The 20,417-nt window shown below is 38.8% G+C and overlaps 1 protein-coding gene across 2 annotated transcripts in view; it reads right to left on the minus strand.

The window, feature by feature from the left end:
* The window catches only part of septin7a (septin 7a), a 55,975-nt gene that overhangs the window by 12,700 nt on the left and 22,858 nt on the right, over nucleotides 1-20,417 (minus strand). For both annotated transcript variants that reach the window (XM_079590619.1, XM_079590618.1), the window contains exons 3-6: nucleotides 13,623-13,729; nucleotides 2,747-2,847; nucleotides 2,468-2,602; nucleotides 1,201-1,318 (exon numbers count right to left, since the gene is read on the minus strand). In XM_079590619.1, the coding sequence (XP_079446745.1) occupies nucleotides 1,201-1,318; nucleotides 2,468-2,602; nucleotides 2,747-2,847; nucleotides 13,623-13,729 (461 nt within the window). The remainder of the gene's footprint in view (nucleotides 1-1,200; nucleotides 1,319-2,467; nucleotides 2,603-2,746; nucleotides 2,848-13,622; nucleotides 13,730-20,417) is intronic.

Raw genomic sequence — 20,417 nt, forward strand, 5'->3', positions numbered from 1 at the left:
ACATAGGTTATATATAAAACTAGAAATTGTAATGCGCAAGCATGCAAAACAATTCCCGTGCACATGTGAATAGTTTCTCGAGGGCACAAAAAAGTTTATCATACACTACTGTGCAAAAGTCTTAGGCATGTCAGTATTTTCACCCCAAAAAGTGTATTTAAGCCGGTATCACCCGTGTCCCATCATGGCAGTTTCACAGCATCCCTCCACCACCCCATCACCTCACTCTTGGCTGGTTTTCTATCCCAGTCAAAGGGGGGATAAATTACTATATCTGATTTCATGTAGGTGTGAGTGAACTCGTGAATGCACAGCATTTTTATTTTATTTTGAAATTCATTAGATTTTCTATTATAGAAAACTAAACGGGGGCAATAGTCTGGAAATGCAAATATTTTCCATACTCCGCTTTCTTTTTTCCATACTTTTCCAGACCTGGAAATTACTCAAATCAAATTCCATACTTTTCCAAACCCTGTAGGAACCCTGATGCTTCACTTTAACACAGAATTCTTAGGTGATCTCATTAAACCTTTACCTTTGAGTTTTGGCGGATAACTGAAGGAAAATCCTTGTGTTTCTGTTTGCAGTTGGCAACATTTTTGTATTATGTTCCTCAATATGTTCCGATGCCACATTTGTAAAATGTGAACCTGGAGTGCCTTGCATTTTCCAATGCACATTATTTAGTGACCTGCACCTCAGAATTAAAGCAAACCGTTCTGAGCCAGCTGAAAATCTAAAAAAAAAATTCAATTCCATTTCATCTATTGTTTAATATTGAACAATTCATTAAAATAATTGTTCAGTTTTTTTTTTTTACACAAATATAAAATATATACAATAAAACAAGAAAGTAGAATCCATATACTGTGCAGGGAGAGGCAGAAAAACAAAAAGGGCTTATTTAAAGCCTCCACCTTAACAACAAAGAAAAAAAAAGAAACTAATTATGAAATTATGCACATTAATTGAAATTATTCACCTGCACAATAATTGTGCAGCACTGAACCCAGCACCTATTCAAGATTCAGTAACATGGCAAAGACGTTAAACTCGGTTTACAACCAGTTTATGTCTAAGACTCATAGAGTGGGTGGAAAATGTTTCTAAAAAACAGTTATAATGTTATGTTTTTAGGACAAGAAGCCTTGTTATACAGTAAGTGTCTGGTACAGTGTTTGGCATTAGCACACTCACCTGCTTCTTGAACTGTTGGCACTCCTCTGGAGTCAGTGTGTCTGCTTTTGCGATGAGCGGGATGATGTTCACTTTTTCATGTAACCGTTTCATGAACTCAATATCCAGTGGTTTCAGTCTGACAGACAGAGAGAGAGAGAAAAAGAACATGAGGGTTTAACGTTTCAAACTAAACACTGAGAATGAGTCCAAAAACAGCCGCAAAGGTCTCCTCTGTAGTGCAGTAGTGAGGTATCACATTTACACTGCTGTTTGGCAGCTTGGCTGAACTTGTAACTCGGCTCGTAGTAAAGCCACATGTGCTGCAAGAAGAGCAATAAATAAATGGCAGGAAATTCATTTGTGCTTGTCCACTCAGGCCAGTATAACTTTCACAGCTTTAGCCATTACACACACACAAATGCACGCTGGATTCTTATCAGCAGGTGAAATGGTGTTTTTTTTGGTCTCTTGATTAAATTAGAGTTTCAATAGGAGAGGGCACTGTGACATTTTTCCAGATTGACATTCTGAGGAACTGGGGGTAGGATTTCAAAGGAAGGATTAGTGATTTTTGCCATTTCATTCTCTGAGAAACGCTTGTGTGCGACATATGGTGCCTTTCCATGCAAAACCAACCACTAAGGTACTGGGGAGATCGGATTGGTTGCCAAGACATTGCTATGGGTTTGCTAAGGTGTTCTGACTGATGGTTAAGGTCGTTGCTATGTGGTTTCTAGGGTGTTCAGAGTAGTGTTTAAGTGTGCTAAGGTGGGTTGTAGCACTTTGCTATGTGGTTGTGAAATGGCCCAAAAGAGGACATTTAATCCAAACAAAACTAAACTAAACAAAAACAAAAAATAATACATCAAACAAAACACTAGGCAAACCAACAAACAAACCAACAACAACAAAACAAAATGTTCATCATTTTGAGACATAAAACTTAGGGACTTCAAGTAAGGGCAACAGTAGCCTGCCTGACAAACACTGATAAATATACTTGTGTTTTCCTGACTCATCAGTTTTTTCTGACTTCTTGGATGAGCAGACAAAAACAGTCAGCGCACGACTAAGCCAGGGAAAGGTTTAGGCCAGGTTATGTTTTGGATGTTGTACAAGTAAAATCTACTCAAGTAATCTGACGACAAATTAGTCTGAAAACGCTGACAGTGCAATAAATCCTATTGTACTTGGCATCACTTTAGAGCTCACTTCTAAAAGCCCCTCCAAAGCAAAAGAATATACAGAATTTGTGTGCGTCTAAGGCTTGAAACGGAGTGCCTACCCATGACCAGAGGGAGCGATGAAGTACAGACAGCAGTGCACTCGGCTGTCGGGCATCTGGCGTCTATTGACGCGTGACTCCGCGTTGAGGTAATCCTCAAATTTGCTGTCAATGTGGTCGGTGACAGGCTGCCAGCTACAGAACACATAATCAACATTGAGAGTTAACATGGAAATGTAATATAAACAAATTAGCCATCCCTCATTCATTAACGACAATATGAGGGGGCTCTCAGCTGTTTAAACGTGAGATGCAGAAAATACACAAAATCACACGTACCAGTTACTGTTATCAACGGCATCTCCGAAGCCTGGCGTGTCCACGATGGTGAGCAGCAGTTGAACTCCACCTTCTTTAATCAGCACCTTGGACTGCTCCACCTGACAAAAAACATGACAACATAAGTCACGTGACCACAAAGCAACAATAAATTAAATCACTATTAGCAAAACCCATAAATAAATAAAAAGCACAAAATCATACAACTTAAGGACTGTTCACACCAAATCCAATGTCACCAAAACACACGCTAATTATGATGCAAATTTATTAATTATTCTCGGGGAAAAGTTTGCATTCACACTCTTATGCAAGTGAAATCAGTATTTTTTTGCATTTATTATATTCTTTTAAAAATAGTCAGCAATTGCTTGTCATACTGTCATATCTCTTATTTTCACTTCAATTGTTTATAGCCTCAATGTACTCAAAAACCAACATGTTCAGCACAATGTCTTTCTTTCTTGAATGAATGTATGAATGACGGTTTTGGACTCATGATCTGAAATCTGACATGTTTTTGTACTAGTTATAAGAGGTTATTTTTTGTTTTAAAAAGTTGTAATGAAAATGGATATGAAAATCAGACTTGACGTAAACAGACCTTTAGCTTACAATCATGATGCTAAAACTAGTCCTTAAACATAGCACTGTTTCTGAATGATATTTGACACAAAATAAAGAAAACCCCAAATAGATCTACATGAAAAAGCTATTTTCAGAGAATGGATTTGAAGCAGTTATGCAAACAGCATGAGGGCCACAACTCGTGATGAGCACATATGCTCAGGTTTCCATTCAATCATGAAGTCAATATCAGGGTCTGCAGGGCTCAAAACAACCATTCAGAGGTTTTTAGATGCACAATTAAGAGCCACAAAAAAGGGAAAGCAATGATTTTCTGCTTCTGGTACGAGTGTGGAACAGCTGATTGGCATTAAGCCTGACCCTAACCTTAACCCAAAGTCATTCAACTTTGGCATAACTTGCTCTATGGACAAGAATGATACCTCAAATAAAGTTGAGAAATCTAGTCTTACTCTTCCATCAATGATAGGAAATTCTAAGCCCTATAAACATTCTCAAACAGTCCGAGCTCAACAGATTCAGCCCATGTGTGTAACCTCAGCTAAAACAAGCTCAAGCCCACACCTTTCCATGTGCACCATAAAGCGACTGTGGTCTGAGACTGTGGCTTCTGGGTTTGGGTTTTTCAGGGCTGCATTTTATGATTTCCTCCTAAACAGCCCTCCACATTCCACAGCTCGGACGGACACCACTAAGCCAAGTGCAGGACATTCATTTCATGAAGCACAACCCCCAAAAAAGAAATGTGGCCAACGTCGTCTTCCAAGCAACTGGGATGGAGGATCTACACTTATTCTGAACCGAGGCTGTTTTTAGAGAGTGTGCAAGTTTAAACTGATGACATCCGTCCTTAATGTTGTGTGTTAAGACTGTGTGAAGTAAAATATTTTACAGATTTTTTAAAGTTGATTGATTTTAAAATGATCTATTGCCAATTTTCAACAACTATCAGGTAATTGGATTAAATATTGTGATGTATGCCATCTTTATATGGTCCATCGGCCACACTGCTCTTCAAGATATTGGCATCGGCCATAAAAACAAAACAACAACTATAATCTGATTCCACGTAAATCCTCACAAAAGCACTGAATGGCTTATTTGAAAGAATTAGAAAGGAAAAGGGCAGCGTGAACATTCTTCAAAATATATTTTTGTTTTCCACGGAAGACAGACAATTTGGGTGAATATCCTCTTGCTAAACACACTCTCACTCCCTCAGGCAACGTAGTAGCCTACCGAGGAAAAAAAACACACAACATGAGAGCACATTGGCTAAGTTTCTTTCTTCTCAGTCGAGGTGTTGTTTTCGAACCCTTTAGCACTATCTGAGAGGCCATGGGGATGTTTTGGAAACATGAGAAACACGATGCGCTAAGGCGTACGTGCAGCCACCAAAGATCTGTCATTCAGTAAATTACCAACTCCTCAAAACCAGGGAAAGAAAAAAACATGTAGAAATGATTTTAGGGGCTAGGAATTTAGGAGAAATTGCTCTCAGGAGGTCGACGGCTCTGGAATGCAAACAGTGTTTTTTTCCAGGCGAGCGTGACGATGGCTGCTGCCGCACACCTGCTGCTGGGCGTGTGGCGGATTCCTGAGCGCTTTACTGTCTGTGGTCAGCAGGTGACCTCAGATTCATCAAACTACACTGTTCTGGTGAGCTTTCAACTCATGTCTCACGGTGATCTCCATGAGCACTCACCAACATACATCATACTGCTGACCTCTGACCTTTAATGCTGATAAAAATGCAGAGAACTGTGCATCTATAAAATTCAACAAGTAAGTCCCACAGAGGATCTCCGGAAGGATAAAAGGAGGAGTGACAGTGAAGGATGAGAGAGGACCAGGCCTGGACTTTTGTTGTTGTTTTGTTTTAGTTTATGCGGCAGTCGTCCGTGAGGGGCTGCCACTTTACTTTTGTTTTGTTGTTTGTTTATTTTGCGTTTAAAGTTACGTTGAACGTTCGCTGGTCCCCACCTCCTTCTTCCCTTATCAATAAACCTTTGTTACAGTGATTAAATTGAAAAATGTATATCAGTCCATCACTAGCATTACCATTTAAAACTAAAAGCACATATTTCTTTGGCTGGACATGAACATTAAAAAAAAATATATATATTTTCTTTTTTGGGGGGGTGCTGACATGGCACTAAAACAGGCACTCACGGAGGTGTACCGCAGAACATTTGGGGTGAAGTTTGGGTTGGCACGTAAAACATTTGAGCTAATAATGGCACATGCAAAGACAGACAGCTTTTTAATTGTGATTTATCACCTAGTAAGGCTCTCCACCTGCCTGTAAAACAGTGCAAACGAGACACCTTGCTCCAGTAACAAACCAATAAAGTCTTCACTAACGTCTTCCGTCTGTACAGCTGACCACATTGACCACCATGAGACGCATACCACTACATTTCATCACAACCATTCGTCTCTCAGAAAAGAAAAAAAAAAGCAATACAAACCACAATAAAAAGTAGCTAACGGTCTGAGAAACGGGGTAAAGTTTTCCCCCTTGCACTTCCTCTAACTGACTGACAATCTGACTAATGCATACATTTATATTAGTCCAGTGTTTACAAGTTTTGTTGGCAGTAACCAAGTGAGAGGTAAAAAAAAAAAGTCATTGAATTTTATGAAGCTTCTGAAGTTCAAAGCATTGAATCTAGCACAGCATTGAGATATTTAAGAGAAGTGGTTGAAGATGGCATCCTACGCAGGGCTAATATCCCTTGGCACTGAAGTAAACATCAAAGCAGAAGCTGTGGTCCAAGCTAGAGGGTACACATTTCAAAAAGGGTTCACTTCCCTGAGAACAGTCTAATTCCTTTCGATAAATTGAGCCTAACTGACTCATTTCAACAAATTAGGTATTTTGGTTGAAGTAAAGTGCTCTCAATATGGCTGGCAACACCGTAGGAGGCCATTCACACAGAACACATTTTTGCAAGATGCCAGCTGTGTAACGGAAAAAGGTCTTTTTGAAAGTTGAACGCAAGAGCAATGGTAAAATTCGTTAATTTAGTGCATGTTTACATTGTTTTTCTACATGGCTAGATGCATGTCTGACCATTGTGCTTGTGTATTTTGTGGCATCCAATTAAAAATAAATAAAGCAGTGCTCAAGTTAAAATAAGTCCAACAAGTCTCAAGACCTCACACCATTTTCCCCATTTACTTCCAGCAACTCTGAACCAACGCATTCAGTGAGAAAGGCCCCTAAGAGTGCCTACTAGCATTATGCTCAGTAAGACATTTAGCAAATCCGTTGATTAAGGCATTGCAAGGGTGCAGAGAGAAAAATAAAAAGGGTAACCAAAGTTTTGCTCCAATTCAGTTTGGTATTTTTTTGAGCAATGAGAATTTCAGACAGGCGGGTCCAGTTGTCCTTTTGGAAATTGTAATGCCCTTTCCACGCCCTTTAAAAAGGATCGCACACATTCTTACGCTCAGTACGAATACACTGCAGACATCACATTTTGTTCTGATGAATTTAAGTAGAAGTTATGGAGTGATATGGGTCCTGTACGAATTGGAAGAGCAAAAATGAGCATGCAGTGACATGTAGATGATATAGCACCGGTGTTATTTAGCTATGCTGAGAAACCAGAAAGACAGCGTTTCCTCTGCAACCCTCTGATTCCTCTGCAAATGAGTGAAGATGAGTAAAGACACATGCTACAGGCAACCACTGAAAAAAACATTTGCCTGGGCTTGACGCTAAAGAAGGCTCTGACAGAGAAACTGTGGAGCTGTGACGTCTATTCAAACATGAGCTGGTGTTTTAACATCTGAAGACTTCAACTGTTTATTCACGTTACGGTGACAATGTTTGGAAAAGGAAAAAGAACATAAATAACTGCATGGGCTCGATATTCACCATGCCATGTCATAACCTGCCTTTGCCAAGAAACCGCAAGTCTAACACAGTCAATGGTACTTCCTCATGATACTTTCTGTCTTATGATTTTTATCACACCTCTGAGAGCTGCCCGTCTTAAGACCTGGCAGCCTGAAACAACACTCGACTTTGTAACTCAAGAAAGCAGCTGGACTTGCTCACTGTGAAGTGAGCTTTAAAAACATTCACCCTTTGACCAGAGAATTTCCATGATTTCCCTTAACTTTTCTTGTCGTTTAGATTACTAGACAAGAATTTTATATAGATTGTACTAGCTGATGAACCATTACAGAAAAATAGAAAAAAAGTGAAAAGAAATGTGTACGGTAGTTCATGGTTAACTCATCTTAATGACTTTTAAAGGCCTGGAAATCACAATGTTACTGAGTTACCGGTTACCAGTCAATTTTCAAGACTGTCTGAGCATGTGACTCAACAAACAAGCATGTGATTGATTCTTAAGATTAAAAGTCTTTGTAAACACGCCTTTTCATGTATATATCCAGTTTCATAGACGTGGCAAATGACATAAGAGAAATAAAACTAAATACAACGTATGTTAAGATAGACAGCAAACTGGCAAACTATAATATATCTAAACAGTTAAATCTGTTGTTTTATCTTTAAGAAATTAACTAAATTTGTTTCTAATTTGTTTGTTGAAATCTGAAATTATTTTCCAAAATGATACATTTTCTAGTCCTCAAAATGACTTAAAGGAGCCAGAACTGTGAAATTTGTAAAGAGTAATTGACGACGGAATGTTGAATTATTAAAAAAATAATGCACAGCCGAGGTAGTAATGCGGTCACGGTAGTCAACGACCCAGTCAATTATTCCGTTTATACTACAGTTATCATAACTCAAGACATTGTTCAGATATACTTTATTTTGAGACATTTGTCAGGTTTTTTCCATAAAATGCTCATGTGTGCAGGACTAACAGCACACAACAAGTTTCCGTGTGTCTGTACTGCATGAGTGTGCGTTTGAGAGTGAGAGCGGGAGAAAACCTGCTTTTCATAGATAATAAAAGGGGATTTAGTTGGAAAATCAAGGAAATAGTTTGTAATTTTCCTATATTATGCGTTATATTTATTTGCTCAAATAAAGGTCTTTGTAGGTTTTGGTTCTTCTGCTGCTGTAGTCTGTAGGGACCTTTGAAATAACTTATATGTATATAATAATATGGCAAAGTAATATTGAATTGTGGTCAAGATCTGCCTAGAACGTTAGCTGTGCATTCCTGAAAAAAGCATCACAATAATCTGAGGTGTGATCACCCAGCCCATGTCTTCTGTCTTATGAAACAATTCCACATCAATGATATCATCCTGATAATTGCACCACACCAGTGTAATCACTCAGCGACGGAGCACAAATGGTGAGAACATCTTGACTGGCTTCATAACCGTCTAAAATTCCGTCTGTGACTGGACTAGAGTGGGAAACCAAATCCGCAGATTTTGATTGGTCTTTGTACTTCCTTTGTTGATGAAAAAGTGATTGTTTTCGCCAAGCCACAAATTGTCAGCAGCTGGCGTGGGCTGTCCTCTTCTCACCTGACCTGACGCAGGCAATTGAGGTGGTGAGATAGTCTGGATAAATATCTCAAGCAATTGTCTGACACATGGTGTCAGAAATCAACACCAGCCCCAATGAAGTTAGTAATTTGGGGTGTGGTTTAAAGTAAAAAAAAAAAACATTTGCAATGCATTTCAGGACTTCTCATTTGAAAGAGTAAAACTGGTGCATTTAAAGTCACAACAAAAATGAACTAGATGTCATTGTTTTGTCTTTCAAAGAGGTCAGTACTTAAGTTATCCATGCTCCACAGAAAAGGTGGAGCAGAATGAAGGATAAAGACGTGATGAAGAGCTTCACTGCTCCTTCAAGCATCTCGTCAGAGTCTGATATCACAGAGGGCAAAAAAAAAACACGGTTCAGATGTCCGCAGGTATGAAGGTCTGGACACATCACTGCTCTGCCAAACCCTCAGCTTTCAACACACTCATATATCTGACCACAAAAGTCTGCAGTACTTTTTATCCACTAGTATTTCCTTCCAAATGTTGCCAGACATGTTCACTCACTGTCGATTAGCAGTATTGACATACTACTTGAGTTTAAAATAAACAGACAAACTGTTGTATTGAGGGATTGAACAGACACACACACACACACTCATCTTTCAGCCTGTCACGATGTATTCACATCTCAATGGCAAACATATCCATTTAGAGCTGCCAACACTTAACATTAACAACATAACTAGTCTCAATGAGTGCTGCCAAATAAACACACACAGGTCTGAAATAGTCAGGACACTAATGCCAGTGGTTAACGTGTGCTATCATAATCACAGCTATTACACACACAACACACACACACAGATATCTTGAGCTCTTCAGTTTGACAAGAGTGACGCAACAGTGTGAAACGTCAGTGATGAAGCTTCTCTTCCTGCACAAATCACTCACATGCTGATTTTCTGACTCACTTCCCAGAATTCTCTAAGGCAAACAACAACCACACACACAAGTTCATTGTGCAGGATAGAACAGATACACGATCAGTTTCATCTGACAGCAGAGGCTTCAGATTCTTAGACTGGTATTTTATCAGCATGTAAACTCATTTCTTGTAATAAACTGAATTTTCAGCAGCCATTACTCACATTACACATTCTTCACTCACATGATCCTTCAGAAATCATTATAATATGCTGATTTGCTGCTCAAGAAACAAAAAACAGATTTACAGTAGATTTTTACTTCTGTTGTAATTATGCTTGTAATATATATATATTTATATTATTATGATCGATTTCCAAGTACAAATACTTTTTAAATCGGCCCAGTATTTAATTAAAGTAATTACTGTACATAAGATTTCTGTTATGTAGTGATACGTTTTTTTAGTTAAGAAAAATCAAGTTAAAACTCAAGGCTGTATTATTCTCCATCAAACTGCACATTCTGTAATCAGACCAATGATGTGGTTGCCATGGTTACACGTTTTTATGGGGGGAAGCATTAATAACACACTGCATCTGTCAATTTACTTGCACGCATTTATGGGCAGAATTTGACCTTTCCATTGTGGCAGACACACTGATGTATCACAGCAATTAGCAACAGTTGCTAATGCATAATCTACTTGAACATACTGATTGAATAACATGACATGTCGTTACACTGTAGATATGAACATCTCATCAGATGTGTGGCAGTGGTGACTAGATTAAAAGGGCATCTAAATGGAAACCATGTTTCCCTCAAATTAATCCAGATATAAACCTAATCCTTCACCTGACATGAGCCAAGAGCAGTATGATATCAAAACTGACCCATTTCTACTAAAGTATCATTTCCTGATCTATCAGCACAGACATGATCAGACTCAATGGAAACATTCTGATTAGAGATCAATTTGTTTAGCCTAGGGCTGCCCAATTAATTGAAATAAAACTGAAATCGTGATATGGCTTAGTGCGATTACCAAATCTCAAAGACTGCGATTTCATTATTTAAATATATGTTTCAGAGTGAAGCGCAGCACTGTGTTCGTTTACATGTGAGCAGCGTGTTATCTGCCAGTGTTATTATTATTATTACTACTACCATTTAGCCATTGATATATAATAACACAACATTTTGGCCAAATTATAAAGCCCTGTAAACAAGCACGGCAAACCTGGAGTATTTTTTTTTTTTTTTTACTGCAGTCGCAGTTTTAATCAGAAAAATCCAGTGGTTTAGCCACATTACATTATATAGAGTAATGCTATTTGGGACAGTTAACTGCCTGAACATTAAGTAAATGGGGTTGATTTCTGTGAGACTGCAAAAGATTTCAGTACATCATGTGCAAACCGATCTTTGTCATGACAGTCATATGATGACACAGTTACATAATGCAACAATCATCTCAATCTTTTGCATAATGCAACATCATCTCAATCTTTTGCATAGTGTTCCTCGCAGATGTACTAATCTATAATGTTTAAGATTAAAATAAAATAAAATAAAAGACCTCATGAAATTGGTCCACACACCCACTAAGACCTGGACCATGTCTAGTTGACTGCAAAAACACCAGAAATGTGTGAAGAGTGTGGCACTGTAATCACTACATTCTTTACAATAGCTGAAAAACCACATACCACACAAGCATATGAGGGATCATGGGTCACACCTTTGTTTGATAGAGATTGCCAATGCCTGTCAATCCAGTTCTAATGCTCACTGGATTGACAGATGCTGTTTGCTATTTTAGCAGCAGGCCACATCACATATTCCTTCCTTTAGAGCAGGGGCTCCCAATTCAAGTCCTTGTTCCTCCCCGCTCTTCATTTTGCATGTCTCTCTTATCTAATACTCTCAGTTGAGGGGTGGGTTTCATTCAACCATATATGTGCTGCGAAGGGAACTTTAAAGAGTATTTTAGCATTAAGGGAGATTACAATCCAAAGCAGGCGTTTGTATGCGGCAGGTCATTTAAAAAAATAAACATTTATATACTTTAACCACAAATGCTCGTCTTGCACTAGCTCTGCGATGTGCCACGCATTACGTAAATCACCTTGGAAAGGTCACGCGTGACAGGTGGAAGTACCGACCTAGTGATTACAAAGTGAACGTGCAAAGACTACAAACGCCCTTTACAAAAAAAAAGGTAACAACGATGTCGGACGATTTGGAAGTTGGAGGAGAAAATTTGATTGAGTTTTCCGCCTATATTACGCATGAGCTTTGCAATGTGATTACGCAATACGTGGCGCATCGCAGAGCTAGTGCAAGACGAGCATTTGTGGTTTTTAAGTATATCAATTTTTTTAAAAAATTGTGTGAAAATGACAGATCGTTTCGCTAGATAAGACCCTTATTCCTCAGCTGGGATCATGTAGAGCCCTTTGAAGCTGCTTTGAAACTGCTATTTGGACCTTCAAACCGTTGCACCCCAGTGAAATCAACAGTATGAAGAAAAATCCTGAAATGTTTTCCCCAAAAACTTTAATTTATTTTTAACTGAAGAAAGAAAAACAGACATTTTGGATGACACGGCAGTGAGTAAATTATCAGGAAATTTTAATTCTGAAGCTAACTAATCCTAACTAACTTCTAATATGCGTAACTTTGAGTTTCGTCTGTGTTTGATGAACGCAGAGTTTTGCTTTTTTTAGTGAATTTAGATTTTGTTTAGTGAATTGAACTGCAACAGATATCCCATGCTAAGTGAGTAGTGAGCAGTGAACACTGTGTAGGGAACCCCTTCAATAGGGACGCACCCAAGTTGGAGCTCTCTTCTAAAGAGCTCATGATCTGAATCAGGTGTCAGATAAGAGACATACAAACTGTGCAGAGCGGGGAGGCGCGAGGACCGGAATTGGAAACCCCTGCTTTATGGTGCATTTCCACTGTATCGTACGGTTCGGCATCAAAGAGTATAGACTAATCGTTATAGTTGCGCCACCTCAACTGCCGTGACATAATCGTAAACGAGACAAACAAACATACAACACAGAAGCAATGGAGCATATATATGGAATGGTTTTCTTGATTCTCGGCATGTGGATGTTTTTCACTGCAAGACGAAGAAGTTTGTTTTATTTGTTCGTTTGGGTTTGGCGTCTCGTGTCGCAAATCCAATAACGCTAGTAGTGACAATTCTCTCAGACCAATCAGTGATCTGTAGTGTTTACACATCACATTTTATTATCGGCTCGTTTGGAACATCAACCGAGGTGGTACCATTTAAGTGAGCCGTACCAAGCAATGGAAGAGCACCAAAAAGTGAGCCGTACCGACCCGTACCTTGCAGTGGAATAGCGCCTTTAGAGAAATGGGAAGCTGTCTTTAGCATGAGCTCCTAAGTAAAAGTTTAATACTAGGCTGATGCTAGAATACTGCTGATTCTGAAAAAGATTCAGCCCTACATATGGCAGACTGAGGCATATGTGATCCAGATGTGAGAAACGGCTCTACAGAATGCTGCAGGATGACATATTTGTGTAGGCCAAAACCCAAACACATTTTAGCACTTCTGAATTCATTGTCCTGAAGTCAATGGGTTTTTTGAATGGGTTTTTGGTTAAATGCCTGAAATAAGGTCTGTGTTCGACTAATGCTAGAGATATTTTCCCATTTTATTCTATGACATAAAATATATAAGTAATAGCATGGCTGCTAGTGCTAAGAAGTGTCTAAATGGGACTACAGAGGTTGTCTGGGACATTAAACAGCATCACACCGAACAGTTAAACTCATCTACTAACAAATCCACTTTCACAGCCTCATTGTGTTTATAATCATGCTTTAGATTGCCCAACAAAATGTCACCAGTGTAGCGCTTTATATTCATATACTGAGTGGATCTTACCTGAACAGTTTTCTTGATTCTGTGAGAGGGTCCGGGATACTCTGGTGAATACAAGTCTGTCAGGAACAGGGAGTTGATGAGTGTAGACTTTCCCAAACCTGATTCTCCTGCAGGACAGAGAATAAGACATTACGTCAGGACGTGACTCACTCATCACTTCTGTTGTTTGTGAACAAGGACTGTGTGGAATTTGAGTCTGCAGATTTTCACACAATATGTACAGCCCTCATTCACAATGTTCTACACATTCTCCTCTTACATGCCTGTTTGATTTAATATTTTGAGCAACTTAAGGTGCTTGCTAAAGCTAGGGTCCAATTACATATGTTTTATTTGTTTATTCACAAATTCCATTTTCCGTTTTAATGGTTTAATTAAGTTTTAATTCACTTGCATCAATCTTTTAAAATGTAATTAAATAAAATAATAAACCAATTCCTTTAACAAAATACTTTGTATCAAATTAAGTACTGCACAATGGAGGTTTGATTATTAATACACAATAAATTATACAATAAAATCTATTTTAAGAACTGGATTCCACGATTCTGTCTGCATTTTCCGCTTTGACGGAAATCATAGGGCCCTATAAGGCACATCATTGCAAATCTACCAAAACTCAGCACATGGAATGTCTGAGATGTTTCAGCTTTTTAAACTTAACTCCAAAAACAGGAAATCAGTCTAGAGGAGTGGCAGAATGTAATCAGCTTTGACATGAACTTATATGGGGTTGTTCCCAGCTTGAGTCTGAGAATCGCATAGAGCATCTGAGATTTGTGAAATTCCATGAACCACAAGAGAATACAACTATTTATCTGGATAGATGGGGAGAAATTTTAAACAGTCTGAAACTCAGACTCAACATGATAAAGTACAAACCAGGAGAAGAACCAGAGGGTGTGCCGAGAACCAAGAAAAACAGAGAATGTGCAAAAAAACTAGACAAACTTTTCAAGTGGTGTTTCATACTTAACCTTTAACCCTAAGTGTTAAACTGTGCTGGATTAGTTGAATGCTAAAGTGTGTGCTATGGATAAGAATAACTAAAATTACCTTGGTTGTTTAGAAAAGGTACACGGTATCTTTTCTAACCAACCAGACTTATGATTTTTCACCTAGTAGACAATAAACCCATCACGAGGGTGAACTCTTTTGACTTGCACTATTGTTCAAAAGTTTGGGGTCCGTAAGACTTAAGTGTTTTTTAAAAGAATGATCTTGTGTTCACCAAGGCTGCAATATTGTGAAATATTATTATAATTTAAAATAATGGTATTCTATTTGAATATATTTTAAAATGTAATACATTTCTGTGATGGCAAAGCTGAATTTTCTGCAGCCATTACTCCAGTCTCACATTCCAATTAGCTGATTAGCAGCTCAAGAAACCTTTCTTATTATTTTCAATGTTGAAAACCGTTATGCTACAACATTTTTGTGGAAACCATAATTTTTTTTCAGGATTCTTTGATGAATAGAATGTTCAAAAGAACAACATGTATTTGTAATAGAAATCTTTTGTAACATTACAAATGTCTTGTACTTTTAATCAATTTAATGCATCCTTGTTGAATAAAAGTGTTAATTTCTTTCAAATAATAATAATACTGACCCCAAACTTTTGAACGGTAGTGTATGTCAACAAGCAACTACACAAAACAGCCTAGCAGTAGCACGCACCTAGAAATGCCTCAGCAACCACCTGGACTAACCCAAAAATTACTCAGAGCAAATGTATAAATGTAGTTTGTGATGTCCCAAAAAGGTAACATCCCACTCTGTGTTAAACAAAAATATTGATGGCATTTGATTTCCACACACTTCAAGTGCTTCCCCACAATGCACGTCTCCAACAACAATTGACTTTTTCACAGAACAATTCCTCCAAGCATCCGTGAGCAATCCATCAACTGGATGCGTGGCAACGTGGTTCCTGTAAGGCCTGGAACAAAGAGGACAGTGTGAAGGAAACTGGGTGCATGCTGGCACAGAGCAGCGCTGGGCTTCTCTCCTGACCTTTAACAAGTGCCCAACCCTGTGCCACTTCCACAGCCAGCCAAAGCAGCACGTAAAACAGGGAGAACCTTCAAACAAAGAAAAGCTTCTTTTCTAATCCTAAATGTTTTCCAGAAGGGCAGAACAACAGTGACCTCACCATTGTGAAGGAAACATCTTCCACTCACAGCCTGGAGGGATGCAAAAACCAACTGCTGTCTTTGAGCAGAACGAGGGCAAACCCAACAGGATTTATTTTGCTCTCTGAATGTGGTCTTTGAAAACAGTGAGTGAAATATGGTCTTCTTTAAAATGTCATAATGAATTAGGGAAACAATAAAAGCAGGCAGCGAGTGGCGGAGCGAAGCGGGTACTGGGATGCACTTCTGCCCTTCTCTGCACTGGAACCAGTGCAGCTGAGAGACCAGAAAAACAGCCACAATGGTGGAGTTACTGCTGGAAAACACATAATACTGAATAATAGGGCTGCCAGAGTGAAGAATTTCCTTGCTACAAGAAATCCACATAAAAAGCAGAAGATTTTATGGAAATGTGCCTTGTAGGAGTTATGGTATCGTAACTTGCAGCTGTTTAAGGACACTAATTTAGTACAAAATCTTCAAACAGATAGTTTACCAAAAATAAACATTATACTTGAATAACTCATCCTCATGTCACTTCAAATCTGTATTACTCACTTTCTACCACACAAAAAGTATGTTCTTCACGTTGTTCATTTCCATTCAATGATAGTTGACAAGTGCTTCCAAGCTCCAAAAAGGATAAATGCTGCAGCAATTACGCTAAACTACGTTGTTTCTCCCAACAACAACAACAACAACAAAAAAAGTGTAAAAATATGTTGTTTTTGAATATTGTGTCAGTAAGATTTGAGTAATGTGTAAATAAGATTTGAGAGCTGCATCCATGAGTTCATTGTCCTTTTTGGCATTCAACAGAAGCCATTAACATTCATTTTTATTGTATGGAAAGGAACGATGTAAAAATTCTGCTGCTGCTTCTGTGATCCATGCAGGGTTCAAAATAAAAAAAGCAAACATCAGATAAGATTAACAATTGGCTTTAGTCTGTAAAGGGCAACCACACTACACTTTTCACTCCATTGACTTCCATTCATATGCATGTGAATGCGAGAGACCGGAAACACAAGCTCATGCAGGTTGGCAGCGTTGCAGGAGTAGATTGTATATTTAGTGGTCCAAGCACAGAACACACTGGTACCCTACTGAGTTTTTCCTTTATTTTTCTGCCCCAAAAGTGTATGGGTATTAGGGCTGTTGGAACGAATTCCGAAATTCGAATATAATTCGAATATTTAAAAAATCAATACTATTCGAATGCTGAAGTTACTATTCGAATATTGCTTTTTTTTATTTTTTTTTATTAATATGCAATCTAGCCTTTCTCGCCAACTTGGCTTACACACGCATGTGAAAATGAAATGCTTTTGTTTCGTCTGATAAACAATACATTTTTTTATCGTAACACAATTGTGCGCGTTATCCACGCTGCATCGTCATAACAATAACTGTCAATAATGGCGGCGAGGAATGTCTCCATGGAAACGGAGATCACCACTCCTGACAATTTGAGAAGCGATGTGTGGAGAAGGTATTTGGATTTCAAATCATAAATGGGAAAATCACAAATAAAGAAGACTGGCAATTTGCAGAATATGCTAAATCTGAATGAAATATCACTCCTCAACTTGCAACCTTACTGTGCGTTCACACCGGACGCGAATAGCGCGTCAAATTCTAGCCTGCCGCGTCTAGTTATACGCTTGACCACTGTCCATTCGCGCGTCAAGAGACGCCGGGTTCACACCGCACGCAGGAGCGACGCGGAAGCGGCGCGGAACGGAGGCCGCTTCCTTTCGGCGCCCATGTTAACCTATGGTGTCGTTCACACCAGACGCGGAGCGCCGCGGCCGGCCCGCGCCGTGAAGCGCCAGTTTCGGCGTCTGGTCTATTTTTTGCGCGAGCCGCGAGTGATCCGCGTCAATTTTCTAATTAAAATATTGCGAGAACACACAAACAAACAGGGAAACAGCGAGAGAGAGAGAGATGCAGACAGGAGTTGATAAGTGAAAATGGATGATGTCAAATTACTCGCACTGGGAAACAGGAAAATAGATTTAAAAAATTTGAAGAGAGGATGTAGACTATATTTCAACGGTAGGCTATATCTACACTACTGTCTACCATATTCTCTCTCTGGCTGCGTGTGTGTCTCGACAACGGATTAATAAAAGATGTGTACAAACTTCTTGGTTACAGAAACATGGTGTATTCATTTTATGAGGTTATTTACTTAACCATGATGTAAAAAATAGCTCTGAATTAACAACAACTGAGCAGAAGCGCTTGTCGACCTCGGCGAAGAATACGCGTCTGGTGTGAACAGGCACGCGCCGGGCCGCGCGTGATTTTCCGTTCCGCGCCGCTCCCGCGTCCGGTGCAGGCACGTGCAGAGGGGGGGGCTTTGGGTGCTCGAGCCCCTGCCCTTTTTCAAAATTAATCAAAAGTGCCCTTCTCAAACATATATCAATGATAATATTGTGGTCAATAAAACAAAATGCATTTGCTTATAATTTACATGACAATGTGTACAAGACTAAAGTAGCCTAAATTCACGTTTATTTTTACGTTTCTGTCAGTCTGAGGTGTCGTTGCTATAATGCGTTGCTATGGGTTGCGTCACTTGCGTCAAGTTGTGCGTGTCTTGCTTCGGTCTTGACTGACGGTCTCCATTTTCGAGGCTCTAATACTCCGGAGTAGTGTGTGGGCGGCAGGCATAACCGTAGCAAAAGTTATGCGTTTTAAAATGAAAATGTATTAGTGTACACGTAGGTATCCCACACAGTCTGCTTGGGAACCGATGCTCTCGAGCGTCTTTCAGTGAGTAACGTTATGCTCGACGGCAGGAAAAAAAAAAAAAAAAACTTTTTTTTTATTACTATTATTATTTTTTATAATAAAAGGTTGTGTGTCGATTCAATTAAAAATCCACATAACACATATTTTAAAATATTACTTAATTCGCTGAAGCCTGTTTGTCATGCATAATACACCGACCAATCGTCATCTGGCACAAGAAGTTCAAATATCATTGGACGGTCATTTATAAATAAATCATTTGAAAATTACATGGACAGACGAATTTACATTGAAGTGATCTGAATCTCCGTCGTTGAACTAATGGATGTTAATTGACTACAAACCAGCACCAAAAGTAGCATTAATGGTAAGTATAGTATTCAAGTCACTTGAATTTAGGCCTAGTCTATATATTGATACACCGTTTACATTATGAAACTAGTTTGTTAAATGAAGCCCAGGCCTACAGTGTAGGCCTATTATGTGAGGTGTAGGCTGCCTGACAACAACACGCGAAATGGTGACTTTATTATTTTAACATTTTTGCACACACAAATTACTATTTTTTTTTAAAAAGAAGTCCCTAATGCGCTTTAAGCCTGCATTTATTTGATCAAAAATACAGAATTTTTTAACTTTAAAAATATAATTTATTTCTGTGATACAAAGCACATATTTATATATATGCCCCTTTTTATATTTGAGCCCCTGCCCCTGAGGAACTCTCTGCACGTCCCTGGTCCGGTGTGAACCCAGGCGTCTTTGCATTGACTTAACATTGAAATCACTCGCGCCTGACGCGCTATTCGCGTCCGGTGTGAACGCACCATTAACGGCACATCTGACAACGCTACACCCTGACAAACTAGGCGATCTGTCCAAGGAACCGCTGCTAAAACAGGCAAGAATTAGGCTACTTCTTTTCTGCCTCTCTCTTCATCACGGGGCTTACCAGCTGTCTGCCAAAAGGCGATTACAGACAAACTGACACGGTTTATCTGTAAAGATATGAGACCGATCAACATAAAAAAAAGATTTTATTCACGAGCTTGAGCAATGGTTAGGCTACACGGTTCCTAGCCGCGCAACAATCACTGACAGAGTTGTGAAACTCTGACACAACAGCAGACAACTGATCAGTGGAAAAATGTCCATTAAAGTTGCCAAATTAAAGTCATTCATTTTTTCCGCTGTTTTATTGTTAATAAAAAAAACGCGATCATCCGTTTCTAAATGTTTATTGTAATGTTAGCTGTCCCTCTAGTGGACAGAACGTGTAACAACAACCAAATCAAGCCTGTGTAATGTCGCAAATATTAATAATAGGATGAATTTGAGCATTTACTATTCGAATATTATTCGAATATTAAATAAAATAAGGAATGAAATTCGAATAGTATTATAGAGGAAGATTGACAGCCCTAATGGGTATCAGAGACTACAAATCATTGAGACCCCCAAACTTGGCAGGAAGGTTCTAATCATGCACCACTACTCAGTAGCACAGACAGACACCCACCTGACACTAAAGGCACTATAAGGCGATCTGCAATTTGGATCATAACTTTATTTCACGCCATTACATTTTCGGACTATTTGAATTTTTTTTCAAACTCCTCCTAGGCTGGTTAGATCTTCACCAAATTAGGCACACAGCAGCAAGGGATAGTGGTGGCAAAAAGTGATCAAATTAATTCTGATTCACAGAAGCGAAGTTATTAGTGAATTAAATGGCCTGGTGTCACTTGTTATTCATGAATGTACTGAACACAACCTTAACAAAACTTGATACACAGTGGTAATATAAAAGCCTGATCAGAGCAGCAAAGTCCACAATAGCTATAATGAAATTGTTGGAATAACTTTCAGAACGTTTTTTTTTTTTTTTCAGCTGATG

This window comes from Phoxinus phoxinus (genome assembly GCF_949152265.1).
Source record: "Phoxinus phoxinus genome assembly, chromosome: 19".
NCBI classification, from domain to species: domain Eukaryota; kingdom Metazoa; phylum Chordata; class Actinopteri; order Cypriniformes; family Leuciscidae; genus Phoxinus; species Phoxinus phoxinus.